The sequence below is a fragment of the Phaenicophaeus curvirostris genome, chromosome 2 (assembly GCF_032191515.1).
Source record: "Phaenicophaeus curvirostris isolate KB17595 chromosome 2, BPBGC_Pcur_1.0, whole genome shotgun sequence".
In the NCBI taxonomy this organism is placed as follows: Eukaryota; Metazoa; Chordata; class Aves; order Cuculiformes; family Cuculidae; genus Phaenicophaeus; species Phaenicophaeus curvirostris.
Genome location: NC_091393.1, coordinates 25446323 through 25463854, shown reverse-complemented (window position 1 = coordinate 25463854; position 17532 = coordinate 25446323). Strand labels below are relative to the sequence as shown.

At 38.0% G+C, this 17532-nt stretch overlaps 1 protein-coding gene across 19 annotated transcripts in view; it reads left to right on the top strand.

The window, feature by feature from the left end:
* DLGAP2 (DLG associated protein 2) overlaps positions 1-17532 on the top strand; it is a 478034-nt gene that overhangs the window by 400435 nt on the left and 60067 nt on the right. For all 19 annotated transcript variants that reach the window (XM_069851571.1, XM_069851585.1, XM_069851567.1 and 16 more), the window contains one exon: positions 4158-4369. In XM_069851571.1, the coding sequence (XP_069707672.1) occupies positions 4158-4369 (212 nt within the window). The remainder of the gene's footprint in view (positions 1-4157; positions 4370-17532) is intronic.

Genomic DNA, 17532 nt, shown 5'->3' with positions numbered 1-17532 from the left:
CTAACCATCCCTCTCCAGTCAATCTGTGAGTGTTCCATGAAAAGGCCATGAGTTAGAAAAAGAGGAGGAGAGCATGCCGGTTTATTTATCAGCCCTAAGTCTTCTTCCCAAGAACTCCAGCTGTTATTGATTAGAAGGCAAGCAGTAACATCACCCACTTCCACAGCTGTTTCATCAAGGAAGGAAAGAAAAAGCTGCTCAGCTCTTTGAAGAAAAGTTGTGAATTTGCTCTTCAGAAGATGGGTTTAGGCTGTGAATGACAGAAAGGCCTGTCTGTTGCCTGTAGTCAGACACAACAAACCCAGGAAAGGAGAAGCATTTGAGATTTTTCTTCATGCTTTCCATTTTGGCTGCTAACTAAAGGGACCTTTTGGTTCCTTTTGGATACTACAAACTCCCCTAAATACTTTCTACAGTAAATTTAGGGTCCTACCCCAGGTTCTGGAGTTCACTGTCAGGATCAGCACCATAAAATGTAGTAAGTTTTAGGTACCAGGTGCTTTAATAAAATCAGCCCTAGAGGTGACTAATGAGAGATACCACACTGAATCAGTAGCAGAACAATTAAAAGATCCCACACTTCCTGAACCTGGTTGTGCTCCTCACAGCAACAATGCATGAAATCTATGAAAGAGACTCATCATTCTATTGAATGATTATAACCAAATCATCAGCCAGTGACAAAATTAATTGAAAAGATCCAGACCTTGTCATTTTGTTGTTCTTATAAAAGGAAATTCATAGAGTAGGATGCAGTCTAACTCCTCAGTGGACAGAAATGGCATATACAAGGATTCGTGTTAGCATCTAGAACAGGAGGAAGGCCTTTTTAGACATTATAAATATCAGCACTCATCACTAGATGCAAGTGGATAATTAGGGTAATTATTCCCAATTAGCAGCTGCAAGTCCTGCAGATGGGAATTTCAGGGGCTGGTAACTATTGTAAGGAAGCATTTCTTCAAGGTGCAAAGCCTTTTTCATATTTTGGAAAATACACATTTAATGACCCTTACACACACTGTTAGATGTTTTTGTTATTATTTTGAAATAAAAATCTTTCCTACAATAGTATAATAATTCTGGTTTTCTTTAAAGCTGTGTCGGGGTCTGAGAGGGCCTGGATTTGGAAAGATGTTTCCAAGTATTTAATGTACCAGCTAAAATAAATGATAAATCAGGCTGAACTGGAACTCAAATGTTGCTTCTATCCTCAGTTTGTGAGGAAAAACAATGTCAAGGGCCCTTTTGTTGGCTTTTGAAGACATCTGAAGGATTCCTACTGTTTTCATAGGCTCTGCATGAAACCTTCTGAGGGAACACATCGTCAGAATTGTTTGCCAGGCTCCAGAAGCATTTTCCTTGTGTTCATTCTATTCTGCTGTTTTGAATAGCTCGAGGGTAAAAAAACCACATATTCTAATTGTGAATAATGTTTTTTCCATCATTAATTCTTGAAAGACATTCTTGGTGCATATGTGTGTACTATGAGTACATCACAAGCACAAACAGAGCAGAGCTTTTTTAGCTTTAATGTGAATTCATTTAACTTATGAATTCATTAAGCAAAAGAAATGTAATCAACAAAAATACTAAGGGACATAGCTATAAGATTTGTTCTCCTAAGGCTCCTTATCACATACAAGAAAGAATTTTGTACATATTTTAGTGTAAAATATCAGTCATTCCTATCTTTTAAAGTTTCACATTTAGTCAAAAATAAGCTGGTGTTTACTCTTTTAAATCCAGTCCCCATCTAGTTATTTAAACATGGAATTTCAGGCAAAAGTTGATAAGCTAATCCTTTCTGCATCTGAGTAAGTAAAAGTTTATTGATCAATGTCTTTTTAAACTTTCTTTTCAATCTCTGAGCTAAAATGAAGGAAAGAAATTTCAAGCCAAAATAATTATTCTATGAAAAAGTTATGAGTTTTTTGAAAGAAGAATATTCAGACTGAACGTAATATTTCAGCTTTAGTACAGAAAATTAGCCACTATAGCTTGCACTTGGCCCACGTAGATGCCAGTAATGCTTTTTCAGCACTTGGATTTTGTTTTTAGCTATGCTGACATACAAGTAATAAAGAAGATTTAAAAGTGAGTGTATGATTGTATGATATCAATTAGTTTTTCTCACTAAGTCTGTCTAATTCAGGTTTTTGTGGTTAATACTATTGCCAGAAGATATATATATATATTTATGTATATAAAGCTTAAGAAAATATATCTATTTTATACATTTTAGGAATCTGGCTATTACAAATATCACTACATATAAATACCTTTTAAGTCTCCCATAATCTCAAACCCCCTTCTTCCAATATTAATGGAAGGTCTCAGAAGAGAAATGAGGATGATGTATTGCATTTAGAGTCTTCAAGTTTGGGAAGATTTTTCATACTCCCTTTCCAATAACATTCCAAACCTGAATAATATGAAAAGTTGGTCCCTTTCCATGATCCAACCCATATTTCATTTAGATTCATGTTCTGTCCTACTGCTTTGTATAAGAATAGACCTTTTTTTTTTTTTCTTCTGGTATTTGTCTCTAGTACTTTTCTGATCTGTGCAATCTGTTTTCTTTCTTTTTCTGACTTCATCTTCAGTCTCACTTCTTTCTCCCTTGAGCTTGTTTCTTTAATTTTCTTTATCTTTACTTGTTCACCCCCTTGAAAAATTTCATTTTCCCCTTAATCCTTTTTTGGTATTCGAAGGTCTGTTCACCTGATGTGTGGTTAATTTGTGTATCTTGAAAGGGCAGTAAAGATGACAGGCAAAATGTGTTAATTATTTAAATCCAATTTCCAATACTGCTGAAACCAATGGGAGCATTTGCTTCAGCTCCAGGGTGAGCTCTTTCTGTAGGAGTTTGACTTGAACACCTTTATTAGGCACTTTGCTTCGCAAATACTCCTTAACGTATGTTTAACTGGAAGTTCAGATTTATAGCATATGGGTAAATAATGCCACTGTACTGTTTAATATATACAAAGTCATTTCATTGATAAAGGATTTGATGCTGCCAAGTGCATCAGCCCTGGTCCACTGATGCACTCTGTCACATCCTTCTTTTTAACCATGAGTCATTATAATGGATTTCAGGGAGTTGCTTATAACCTTTAAGTTAAGTAAATGCTTAAGTGTGTTTCTGGATTAGGACCAGGGGACTCAGCACCTTGGAGGATTAAACAGAAAGCAAAGAATCATCAGTACTGGCAGAGACAGGCTTGTTGGGTTTATCCATGAAGCCTTAAAATAAGGCTGATTTTACACTGGAATGGAAAATCTATGCCTGTTCAAGTCTCTGCAGCTTTGTGATGCAGCTGTGGACTATCTGATTACCAATGTTGCTATTTAAAAAAATCACCAAAACTGCGTGAGAGCAGTCTCAACCAAATGCATTAATAATTAACTGGCTACATTCCTGGTATGTAACAGCCTCTATGGACTATTTTACAGATTCTAAATTTAAAAAAAAAAGAGGTGTATAAGGCCAAGTTGGATGGGCCTTGGGCAGCCTGATCCAGTGGGACATGTCCCTGCCCATGGCAGGAGGGCTGGAACTGGATGGGCTTCGAGGTCCCTTCCTACCCAAACTATTCTATGATTTGCTTTTTTTTTTTTTTTATTCACAGAAGTTTGCCCTAAGTAAGAATCCTAACCATTTATGCCAAAATCACAGTTTAGTTTCACTTAAATATTTCATTTGCCTTCCTGAAAACCAGTCAAAGCCCCGTGTAAGAAGAGTTGGTAAAAGACTCTTAAGTGCTCAGCTTTCAATGAGTTTTAGGTATAAGACACCTGATCAATTTACTGTTTATGAGCTGAAAATCTGTGTGCAAACTTTTAAGAAGTTAAGCTGAGCTACTTCTTGCAATTTAGAGCATGTCTACAAGTCTATATTGCAGCTCAGCTCACAAACCATGACTTGATTATTCCTTAGGTTCTAATGTTTATAAACTGAAGATTTCCAATCTTGAAGGTGGGATTAAATTGCCAAATCATTGGGGTCCTTAGAAATTTATTTCTAAGTGATCTGTTTCTAAATAATAAAAAAATCATTATTTGTCTTTGTAAAATGAAAAATCAAAGGAAGTATGTAAATACGTGAAAAGAATAATGCACATTTCAGGTGTGTGTTTTATGTTCCCTATTAGGTACCTCAGGATGAATGGGGAGGATACCCAGCTGGTGGGAAAGATGAAGAAATCCCCTGCAGAAGAATGAGAAGTGGGAGCTATATTAAGGCCATGGGAGATGAAGAAAGTGGAGACTCTGATACTAGCCCCAAGACATCACCAAAATTATCTGTTCGACCAGAGTCATTATTAAAATCCATTGGACAAAGACCACTGGGAGATCATCAAAAGTAAGTTCCACTATACCCTGTTATACAGCTTTCTGAAAGTTGCTTAGACTTGGGTAATTTTTCTTTATGTCTTACTGGTAGTGGTCAGTATCCATGAGAAATTTAGATACTGTATTTAAAAAGCTAGCTTTTGTGTCTTCATTTTAAATTAGCTACAATTTCCTGCAATTACTCGATGAAAACCTGCCATCTTCCTCCATCTGTGTAACAAGCCTGCTACTTCAGAAAGAGTTCGTTACATTTATTGAAGGAAATCTATCCATATTTTTGTCAAAAGTTTAAATTTCTGAATATATTTTCTTTAGAAGGATTGTTTTATAAGTCTTTGTTATTTCATTGCTTTCTCTGAAGTAGAAAATGCATTCTGTTCTGTACTAGATATAATAAGAAACGTATAACTTTATCATCTATTTTGCATCTTAAAATCTTTTTTATCAGTACAGTGCTTTATGTATCAGCTATACTGTGTTGTATTCATTTAAAACCATTGTGGAGAGGTTTGATTGACTGTTTGAGGGTTTTTTTTCATTCAAACTACCTACAATATTCCTTGTTAAATAACCAAAGAAAATTTTAAAACTATAGGAGAATATGTAGCTATATTTTTTTTTCAGTATATCTTTATTTTTCTCTCCTTTTTATTCTTTCAATATATCATTTTATAATTGAACTGTAAGTATACTTCTGAAGGCAGTTTCAGAGTGGTTGCCTGATTTCAAATCTTGTAGTTTCTATTGATATGACTGTGAGTTTCTCACAGCTTAGACAACTGATCTTTTTGCCTGGGAGAATTACATAAAATGAAGAAATTAAGAGTGAAACCTTTGATTAAAGGTTGTTTATTGCTCTGTAGATAATACCATGTATACCATAACATAGTGACTCGCCTTTTCACAAAATGAAAGAAACCAAACAAAAACCTCTGGCAAAAATCCTTTTGGCCTAATTAAATATAATTATTTAGCTTGCATTTTGGAAGAAAATCATCAATTTTCACTGTTACTGAAGAGAAGGTTTACAATTGTATTGTTTCATATAGCCTGCAGATGCATCTCTATAGGCTGAATTCAGATGCACAAAGGTGTCTGTACCATAAGCTGCTCTAAGATTTCTGAGATGCCATGAAAGGAGACTGTCAGGTTTCTGCTCTGAGTTTACAATTAAAATCCAGGCAGAAAACCTTATGGCATCTCAAAAGGTGCCAGAGACTTATGTTTAGGCAACCGAGCCAAATCCTGAATGTGAATCTGAAGGATTTGCAAGAATATTAGTTCCAATGATGAAAACATGGCCTATAACATAAGTAGTGCTGATGGATCTGTACCTGGCTGATTTCCAAGGGTGAAAAGATGAGCTCTTAATAACAGCGGTTGGAAGCAACATTTGAATTTTTTATATCCTCGGTCATTATAGCTGGGCTGAAATATGGGTTTGAGGCAGACCTGCTGGTTCAGTCCGAATTTGAGAAAGTCCATGGGAAACATAAAAGATGGGTAATTTTCAGTTTACGAGTATGTGTCAGTGGGAGTAGAGCCTGTAATACCTTATCCATGGTGGAGACGTATGTTGTGAATTCTTCAGTCCTGGGTTTACTTGTAAATGGCTCTGAAAGCTGTGCATCCTGCAAAGGGAAATTATCCTTGTGGGATAAGCTGTACGAAGGGAAAGCGATCGCATGTCTGTGGCCTCTTAAGAACGACCGTTCTGAAGGCAACAGGGAAAGAGGAGATCGTCGTCTTTCTCAGACTACCGCACTTCGGCCATCTGCCTTCCTGCCACTAAATTAAACATTTCCAGAACACAGACCTGAGTACAGAAACCTGACCACCCCCAGCAGACCTTCGGCCCTCTTCTGGGCGCTGGTGTGGATTATTTCCAGAAGGAAGTTTGGATGCAGCCATTCTGTTTCGGAGGTATAGTATGAAATATCCATACCAGTACCACCAACTAAAATATTTTCTCATAGGTAGTTCTAACTTTCCAAGTACTTCAACCAAATAAAATCTATTCTATTCTTTTCTTTGGTTTTGGCTACGGTTGGGTCTTCCCCAAGTGAATGTAGACACCAGCACAAATTTTCCAATGCGTGGCAGGTCTCCGTTCCTCCCTAGATCCCAACAGCCTATGAACAGATCTAGACAGCATCTAGACAAATGAAGTATTCAAACAAAGAATATGTTTCAAGAAGAGAAGTCTTTCTGATCTATTAAATACCGAAAGCAGGTGGTAGATCAATGCCAAATGGTGTGTCTTCTGTCTGTTCTCCATGGTTTGCAAATACACCGCTGAAAATATAATTGAGTAAAACACAGGTGTGATGCTGACACAATATACCAGGGTCAACAGCTGTGCCTGTTGATGGTCCCAAAGGATTTAATGGCATAGTTTCCACTAACTGCAGTCAAGAAAGGAGGAAGCTTTTTGTAATACGCTGAAATATTATTAGGGGCTCTGTTGAGAATTTGTCACAAACACAGCACCAGGAATAATTGAGCAGCCAGGCTGTTGCTGCAAGATATCTTTTAAATCCTTGGCTTTCCCTTAAACTGAGGGGCAGCACTCTGAATCTGCCGGTCTAACACACGTGGTTTTTTTTTTTTTTCCAGTGAACTTCAGCCAGAAATGCGACAACGGTTCTAGTTCTTGCATATCTTTCTTGCAAAAATCTGCAACTTTCAGCAGCCCTAAAGCAAGCAGAAAATTTCTTGTCTCATGGGAATACTATAAATGTTGATCCTAAACCTGTTTTTTTCACCACAAGCCATCTCCTCCCAGTATATTTCTGTCTCACTGTTACTGTGGTTACCTTTCCTGCCTGATAGTTTTCTGTGAAGGATATAGCAAAGGGTGATGGTTATGGAGCCTTCCTTCCTCCTCTGGGGTGGCTCAACAATCCCCATTGCATTCCGAGTACCCTTTGTGCTGCTGATCACGCTGCTGAGCCAGAAGCCAAGGTTTTGAACAGCATTCCTGCATATATAGCAGGGCTGAATAGCATTTCTGGCATGTATTACGAGAAATTACATAATTCAAGATGTCAGCTGCATTAGCTGGATTTTTAGCTTGTTTACCAGGATGGAGGGAGATAACGCAGACATAAAATGGAGCTTACACACCCTTGGGTGGACAGGATAGCTCAGAACCGAGGCCTGACAGAAGACCAATAAACCTGTAATAAAACCTGAATACTGATAATTTTGGTAGTACAAAACCATGCATTGGCTGCAAAACGTACGTAGGTAGTTTTCATAAGAATAAACTTAGTTTTCTATGACTACTCTGAATAGAATAAAATTAAAATTAGAGAGTCAGTCACTTAACCTTCAACAGACCTTTAACATGTGCATGGGTGTGTTTCTCCTCTGAATACTACCAGGCATCTTTGTAAGGAGGTTTTTCCCATTTAAATCCTATTTCTACTTTGACAAAAGTAAACCCCAATTTTGTCAGAGTGTGTTGCTCAAAGATTCGGCCAATTTAACATTAATAATTCATAAACAATAAAAACGCACATTTGCATCTGAATAAATACTTTTATTTAACAACATACAACTAGGTAAATATAACTGATTTAACAGCAACATTGAAATTCTGAAAGTTACTCTTGGACAGGAGTGTGTTTTGCTCCAAATGGGAATAAAAAAAGAAGTGCAAGGTCTATCATTGCTGTTTCATGCAGATGGCAGAAGCAGGGCATATGTCCAACTGCTGCCACCTGATCACCACCTCTGTCAAACTGTTAGCACATCCAGCATGATCCCCAGCCTGATTTCAGCCTAGGCCACCTGGCTCTCTTCTGTAGTGCCCTGGCATGTTTCAGAGACTGACCCTGTTGGATGCAGCCACTCTTTCTATAGGAAAAGAAATTTAACCATACAGGTCAGCTGGACCTACCTTATTTCTGAGTGTAGCTATAGCCAAATAGATGCAAATTTGGATCTTTCAAAAATTAGATGTGCCTAAATATTGAGATTACTTGCTGAAAATATATGCATTTCAAGTCTTTTTTTGTGAATGCTGTTTCAAAAGATTAAGCAGTATGTTGCATTACTAAGTCCTAAAACATCCATTGGCCAACAGGCCAATGTAATTTATTAATATTAAATTGCATTTGAGTGAAATATAATGCAATAAGGCTTGCTGTGGTGGAGACAGGACACATACTTGAATCTGCTTCCTTTCCAACTTTTTGCTTTCTTGGAATGGTGCCAGCAATCCCATTTTATATCCTTACTCTCAGGAGGAAAAAAAACCCCACAACTAATTTTTTATATATATATTTCGCATTATGACTAGACATACAAAACATTTTGGATGTCAGTTTTGGTATCCTGTGAACAAATGTGGATCTTCTGGATGTGAAATGCAAGCCCTTTCAATCCAGTCCATTGCTTTCTGCCTTGCCGTGAAGCTACTGGGGATGGAGTTGAACTGTTGCAAGGCAGTTTGCAGAAAGTGGCTTGTAGAAGGTAGGTAATGTCCTGCTAGGTATTTTCATTTAAAGATCAATACAGCTGAACATTTTATGGAACTGGAAGCTGAAACAAAGGGAATGTCTGTCCTACATAAGTTTTGTGGAATCCTGAAAGACAGACTGACCCACATGATTTGTAAGGGGTCCTTCCAACCTAATTAAATGTCATTTGTCTGTATTTGTGACAAAAGCAAGCAAAGCTGAGAGATGGAAGCATCAGAGACACAGAGATCCAGAAAGGAAAGCTGAGAAGAAAACAAGAACTTGGGACTCTGTGATGTAAATACAACTCTATAACTGAAGATAATATTCCAGTTATTTGATTCTTGTCTTCAAGAAAAGAGTACTTAATATACCGACTATGTAAACGAACAGGATAGCACTATAGAAATAGCAAGTTCCATTTTTAGTATCTCCTTTTTGAAGCATTCCAAAAGAAAATTGTTGAAAACTGTCTAACCATCTAGTAAAAATGGATAACAACAGCATTTAGCTCAACGTTAACACACTGTATTTGAAGGTCATACTGGTATCGCTCATGCAAATAAACAGTTGTGCTGTAAGGAAGTTTTCCATAATGCTGTGAAGTGACTCATGGGAAACTAGATGCTGCAAACATGAAGATTAAATAGGTTAAACCACAAGAAAATAAAATAAGTGATAGCAATGTGTACAGTTGTTTTGTGAACCTGTAATAGAGGACTTTACAGTGGCAACTTGTAGTCCAGATACGTTAATTTGATGGGTAAGCAGAGAGCAAGGCACGCACGCAGATAGGTAGCACAAAAATGTAATATTTCAATGAGGAATAAAATCTGCCCAAACACATTATTTGATGGACTGCAACAGTGCAGTACGAGTGGTACTTTTATTTGTCTTGACTATATTCTCCATCTAAACCTCTGCCAGGTTTTGTCCCCTGCATGGAAGTGTCTCAAACACTGAGTCACAGTCAGAGAGAAAGCTACTCCACTGTTTAACACCTTTGCGATGGACATTATTAAAGCCCATAACACACTTGAAGAACACAATGCACGCCTGTATTTCAGACACTCTTCTCCCCAATCTGGTATCTCAGCACAAAAATTACTTTATTCAGTAGTTAAAGCTAATACACCTAAGTAGAACGTGAAATGGTTCACATGTATTCTTGCCTTCTGGTAAACCAGATCAAAGCAGTGATCTGAATGAAAAATAACCTTTCCCTATCGTTCCCCATTTCAAGATGAGAGATTGCATCTCTCCATGGACATGCTAATTTACATGGATTTATAGAATAACTGGACAGTGACCCAAGGCTTGTTCACATATTCTATTCTGCAGACTCTATTATGGCAACAAAAGCAGAGCCAAAGCACACACAAGTGGGTTAAACGGCAACGAGAAGATCTGACAGCACTTAACTGTCAGAGCCCTTGGCTCAACAGAAATCATGGAACGGCACAGGCTCCTCTAAGATGTGGGAAATCTCCCTGAAAAACAAATTCTTGCCATTCATAACTATTTGTGTTAACCATAGCACACTTGCAACAGGAGAAAGTCACAACCAAAGAAGTTCTGAAGCACTGTGTGAGATCTAACCTCTATCTTCTCATCTGTCTTTGCCCGTGGTAATGCTAACACTACATCATTCAATGATGGACCAATTTGTGGGTGTTTCTTCTAGAGAAATACCACTTGGTAAGTAAACAGAAGTCTTGATGTTGCAGGCTGTAGGTAAGTGTGCATCTGTGGAGGAGTGGGTGTGCTGCAAAAACTTCACAGATTGAGAGTGTGAGGACAGCTTCCTTGATAGAGGAATTATTGTCCTATTTCAGTGCTATCCATTGCTGCACACCAGTGACAGAAGCCTTTGTTTTAATTTTTAAGAGTGAACTTCAATTTACCATTAATTCCTCTTCTGTGTTTTAAATCAGGAATCGTTTTGAAGCCAGTCTTGAGAAATATTTTCAATAGAAGAGACGGGAGAGATCACTAGAAAACTAACCCTCATCTTTTATATGCTTTTTATTTATCTTTGCCTTTTCCTCGATCTTCTGCCTCTAAAAAGCCTCATTACACACTTCATTAGGAGCTTTCTGAGGCCCTGTAGTGTAGTAGCATCTACTCAGAGTCTCTGAGGGGTGAAATTGGAGATTTACTGAGGAGAGTTTGAGGGCTAATTACAAAGCCTTATCAACTAATAATGCAATCAGAGTTCCACTGGCACAGTGATAGTGTTCTCTGCTGCAGTCAATAAGATCGGGGTTAGATTAGTCTGCAGGGTTAAGGGGGAATGCTAACAAAGGGCAGCTAGTAGTCTGGCTACTTAAGATGTATCTTTTATGGGGTCAGAAGTTTGTCCCCATCCTTTCTTCCTTTGGAGGATAATAGGAGATGCTCTTAAGCAGTGTTAAGCACCTTGTTCTCTTAGAAGTAGCACAGTGTGAAACCCAGAGAGTAATTGAGCCCAGATCTTCTGCCTTGTTGTAGTGAATGCCAGCTTCGTGTCGTAGGGCTGAAATGTATTAGCCTGGATCAGGGATGGAAAAGGGATCCTAAGGCTCTGAACAAAGTCTTCTCAGGAAGAAAACAGGCTTTTGTCAGAAAGATACAATTATGTGATTGATTGTGGTAAAAATCCAGCCAGATTCAGGCCAGTCTCCCATGCACAAATACTGAGATCCAAGAGAAAGTAAGTTTCTGGTTTCTAGTGCTTATTCGTTCCTGCTTGCAACAAATATCTTGGATTTAGTTTTCATTTGAAAAGAATCAAGAGCTGCTTTTCCCATTTCTTTAGTTTTTAATAAAAGCTAAATGAGACTATAAAGTATGGTTGCGGAAAGAAAACGCTTCTATTCTTCAAGCAAGGATTTGAAAATTACGCTTTTGCTTAAAAAGCAGAAATCATATATATTTTTTCACTTCCCCCAATTCTACTCTATTTTTCCCCTAGAAATTAGATAGTTTCATTAACACCTTCAACTTAAGCACAAGGTCACTTATTTGCCTAACACCTGTTGACTTTAATAGACTTACATGCATGTTTAAATTAAGCTCATGCTCAGATGCTCTACTGAGTCCTGGGGGTCTGTTGTCTACTTTTGTTCTGCCAAATTGCAATCTTCTGTATGTGTGCTATATATGTACCAAAAGCAAATAAAAGAAAAAGAAGTGAGAGAGCTTCCTGAAGAATATTTCAATTCCATAAAGGGAGTTAGGAACGTACATTGACTATTTGAGTTCCGCTTAGGTCCCGAGATCTATACATGATTATTTAAATGCCTTGAGGTTTTTGCCATAATGTCTGCCTGGCATTTGTGGTTGCTGACCGCTTTGCCACCTACTTTCCAGGGCAAGCTCCAAAGAGGATATTGGGATAAGGCTTTTGGCAATAGCTATATGTGCACATCTCTCACCTCTTACAAACAATAGCTCTGAGTTTACATTTCCCACATCAGACTTTTTTTATTACATGCATATTCTGTGTGATTTGAAGTACAGGCTTGATTAAGCCTGCATCCTCTGTGTCTTTGCGAGGAGTGATCAAACTACCAGACTGTTGAACTATTCTAGATGATTTCCTCTCATTCTCTTCTGGTTCATGTTGTACAAGATCCCTAAATATTGACTGATAGGAGAGATTCTCTCCTACCAGTGATTAGTAGGCATTTCATAAGGACAGAAACAGCAATCTCCACCTCTTTCCTAACGTATTCCTGTAATACATCAGATGTTCAATATCTTTCACCACCTTTTTATAAAAAGGCTGTGGGTCAATGGTGAAATACATAGGCATCTTAAAAGTTTAATTTGGCCCAGATTCTCATATCTATTACAGGTCAAAGAGAAGCCTCAGTCTGGCAAAGATTAGAATAGAAATTCTTTGCCACTGATATATTCGCCAGATTTATGTGTGCTTTCAGTTTTTTTTAAAGAACCAGACTAACTGTGCTATTCCAAAGAGAGAATCAGACTTAATGTCTGAGTTCTCCAATGGGCTGCATGCAGACACATCTGCGCCCCTTTGCAGAGCTCAGTTGACTTCAGCAGGAGTCCACAGAGACACAGTGTGACTTGCAGCTGCTGTACAATAGCACTGCTAGGTAAGCTTAATCATTAGATTCTGGTCGATGTGTTATTTCATATACCTACAAAGACATCGTTAGGATAGATTCAGATAGAGAAATGAGTATCAATTGAGATGCAAATCTCTCAAAAAATAGGTTTTGATAACTTATGCTGCCTTCTTAATCCTAATGCACCTCCCTTTTAGGCATCCAAGAAGAATTCTTTTACAAATTTAATCTTTTTGTCCTAGAATGATACTTCTGAATTGCATATACTGATTTAAAAGGAGGAGATTGTACTTTCTGTAATGTTCCCATTCATTCTCAGATTTTTGGACAAGTGCAGGCAGGATCCTGAAAATAAAAAGGTATGATTTTTTATTGTTGCAATTCCAAAAATTAATTTGATGGAAAAAGGGCTTTCTTTATATCTGATGCTCCCTTAATAAACCTGATAGACGCATTCAGAATCAGAAGGTGACTTTCTTGCTGCAACTTATAGATTCCTGGGTGGACTTGTGGCTGACTATTTGACAGAGAACAGGTACTCTGGGGAGGGATCATTAATTTGAATGTGAGTAGAGCAAAGAATGACCTTGGCAAGTGTATGACATTTGCTGCATTGTTGGCAAGATGCTCATATTTTTTTTTAAGCAGAAGTTTTAGGTTTATGACAAAGTATATGGTATCAATCATTTATTAGAGAATAAAACGCAGACAAAACAAAAAAGAAAACCCAAGAAACTTGTGACAGAGATAGCTTTCTGCGGACTCTTACACCCCGTGTTCCCACTAGAGTTGCCTTGACTGTCAAGAACTGCTGCTCAGGAATCTGAATTTGATTCTACAAATGAAAAAAGACTGTAGAAAACATGCCACATGTTCATCAGCATCTGAAGTCAGTGATGATAAAGCATGGGATGGGTCCTTGAGCAGCCTGATCTAGTGGGAGGTGTCCCTGCCCAAGGCAGGGGGGTTGGAACTGGATGATCTCTAAGGTCCCTTCCAACCCTAACTGTTCTGTGATCCATACTGCCCAAAGTGATAACCTTCTAGGGAGTAGTGCAAGGTGCTGTGGTACAGACTGTTGTAGGAATACCTCAAATCTACCTGCACTGTTTGCTGAGGTCATTGGGCTGCTTCAGACGTTATCCATGGTCATATAAGCTTTCCAAAAGTTATATAAAACAATGGAATTCAGGAAAAAAACCCCACAGTTATTTACTGTCTATAAAGTAAGTAAGCATCCTGCTCCTTTTAAAAATACACAGTTAACGAGGGAGGAAATAGATGGCTAAATAATAGAATCATAGAATCATTAGGTTGGAAAGGACACACTGGATCATCGAGTCCAACCATAATAGATGGCTAAAGATGAAGCAATGAGAGTTCTTCTCTTATCGTTAGTTAATGCTTGATTGCAGCTTTTGGATTAGCTTATATGATTGTTCCTTTCATTAAAAACATGTTCTGAACGGCTCTCTGGTCTTACGAGTCTTCTTTTACAATGGCATAGGTGGGGAAAAGATAAGGAGATGTAGATGTGCTCTTCCTTCTCCTGAACTCTTTTGACAAATATTATCCAATGCTGTTTGATTACAATATAGGTAAACTTAAGCTTCTTTCTTCCTACATTTTTCCTGGCTACAAGACATGTCAAAACACAAGGAAATTCATTTTATTGGAGAGAAAATAAGGAAAAAAAAAATCTTTTTTTGTTTTCTTTATTTTTTGTAGTGCATCTTGTTGTTTGTAGGGATGAAGTAATAGGTATTCTCCAGCAGTTATTTTCCGCCATCCTGCTCTTAAATTTCATTCTTGGTGAGAAGTGGGCAAGAACAGTTATTTTGTAAAAGAAGGACGAGTTTGTGCCTTTATGGAAGCCTGTGTCCCTAGTGAGGGAGTAGGGCTGGAGCAGAGGTGAGCTGGATTCTGCTGAGAAATAGAGCTGTTAAGGGTACTTTTGAAATCTGCAGAGGACAGAGTAGGAGAAGTGGCCCAATGCTGGCTTCTGTGATGGTGTTTTGGAAGATCCTGAGCAGGAAAACTGTGAGCTGGGAATTAAGAGGATTCTAGGGAGCAAGAAGGATTCGGATCTGGGCTAGTCAAGAACGTAGGAGAGCTATTCTTGGGGGAGGGGTTGATAAATGTGAGTTCTGGGGCTGGTGGAAGGGGCAGCTTTCAGATGGAAACTGCAGAGCATACGAGGCTTGGAATCAGAGACTTGAGTCCTCACAGACTATAGGAATGCAAAAAGAAAGGGAGATTGTGATGCACGACTCCTAGAAAATTCCAAGCAGGAACTCCTTTTTGGACTGTTGCCTCTTCCCTTATTCTTCATCTACGTTTTGCTGTTGGAATACGCAACCTAAGCTCTTTCCCAGTCACTCTATATCGATGTACTGTCCCAGATATGCTGTCAGATACGCCGTCCCAGATAAGTGTGACATACTGTAGTTAACTTTACGTGGTTATAATACAGTATTTTGTCCTCCCTGAATACACCCAGGCAATCTGCTGAGTACTGACAGCGCTGCTGCAGATTTGACTGTCTTCACTTGAAGTCCTAAAGTTTGCTTTTAGACTAGAGGTTCTTAAGAGCTGCAAGGTCATTATATGGGACTGCCTCATTCCCGATTTCTCTTGGCTTTGAGCCTTGATTGCAGTTAAGATGCTTCTCGTTAAATTTAAGGCCTCTTCCTAGCTGCTCTGGACTTGCCCTAGCCAATGGAAGGTGGAAAGCAACCCTTATGGGCAAAAAAACTCTTAAAATGGAATCCTTTCCTAAAACTGTGTTGGTTTGAAAAAGCAAATAGAAAGAGGACTGACATACCAATTCAATTTTTCATATTAGTCTCATGCTCTTCCTCCTCTTCTATCGTACTGGATTTTAATCACCTCTTTGCTGTAAATGTATTTGTTTATGGTCCTGGAGATGAACCATCAAGCCATCTCATGTGCTCATGCTTGTCTTGCCCTTCTTCAGTGATCAGCTGAGATGCAAGATCATCTACTACAGAGCATTAAAGAAAATTATTTCTTCTTCTATTTATCAAAGTGGTAGAGCTGTGGGCTTTTGGAAATGAAGGTGAAGAGTTGTGTTCCTGAGCTTATAGGTGGGGTGGGTGTAATTAAAAACCTAGCATTAACCACTGTTACGTGTATTGTGTACTTTGTTGTGTTGTTGACACACGATTTCCTTGAGGAACAGACAATGACATTTGAGAGCAACTTCCTTATGCAACTTCTGGGTCTATGGTGTTTTGGTTCTGCATCATGTTTATAGTGAGATCATAATTTTTGCCGTGCATTGAGACATTTATCCTAGAAGGTAACTTTTGAGTGTATATCTTAGAAATAAAACCTTATCTTTATTTTTATCAGTGAAATTTCAAAGTATTAATCAAATGGATGTGAAATTGCTTTTGCAGCCTAATATATGTAACATTTCTTTTATTTTGCTACAGTCCCATGAATCAATTGCTCTCCTATGATAAATGAAAAATTATTTAACTATCAGGTAATGTCCAAACTCATCCATCAAAGCTCAGCTGCTTAGCAGTACCATGGAATACTAGGCTTCTTTCCCTAATAAATTATTGTGTAGAAATTGTTGATTGTATTTAGTGATAGCAATATCTCACAAGGATAATGAAATGCTCATTTGTCCCTGCTTATTGTAAGGGGGGCTGGACTAGATGACCTTTAAAGGCCCCTTCCAACCCAAATTCTATTAAATTCTACATTGTTGAGCATTACTTAGCAAAAGAGACAGTTATTAGGAGCCAGCTTAAATTAATTACTTTTAAAGTAATTTACAAACTAATTCGTAATTTATAACTTAATTCTATTTCCTCTATCTTTTCTTAATGTGGCCCATGTTTTTAATGAAGAAACTCCAAATGTCCCTTTCACAAACTGCTTCTGAACTCAGGATCCCAGATTTTACACCCTGATGACAAGTAGAAGGTCCAGAGGGGACTCATCTAATTGTTTTGAAAAACACTAAGTTAACAGTATCAGATAGATTTAGTAAAGTATATGTGAAGAACCAAAATGACATTAAACAGGTGACAGTCATCAGCCTGCTTCTTAGAGACAAAAGGAGGTTTAGTTGCATCCAGTAACTAAATATAGATAGGGAGGCTCTACACCACTCCACCTAATCTATTCTATTTGTCTTCATACCTGTGGGAACAAAAAAATGCTGCCACAGTTCTTGTTTTCATCATCAAAAAACAAATTAGACCTACTACCAGGCAGCTATCTTAATCTGCAAATCATTTTGACTGTAATGATTTAATTAACCTCTGATCACATGCCTGCATCAATCTCATACATTTTCCTACTGGTTTTAGAAATTATAGCATAGTTTCTACAGAGTTTATCCCTGTCTTGAGGTTACAGAGAAGTTCCATAGGAGACACTGAGTAAAGATAGGAAAAAAATAAATGTTTTTCCTCCAGGGAAATGCCTTTAAAAAAAAAAAAAAAAGCCTGCTTTGCACCAAGATGAAAGCAAAATGTTTCCTTTTTCTGAAGAATGTGGCAACAGGCCATATTAGAGAAGCAGATAGCTTAGCCACTGGCAGATGCACTGAGGCTATGTCTGTGTTGACTCTGAGATGGCCAAGCCAAGGA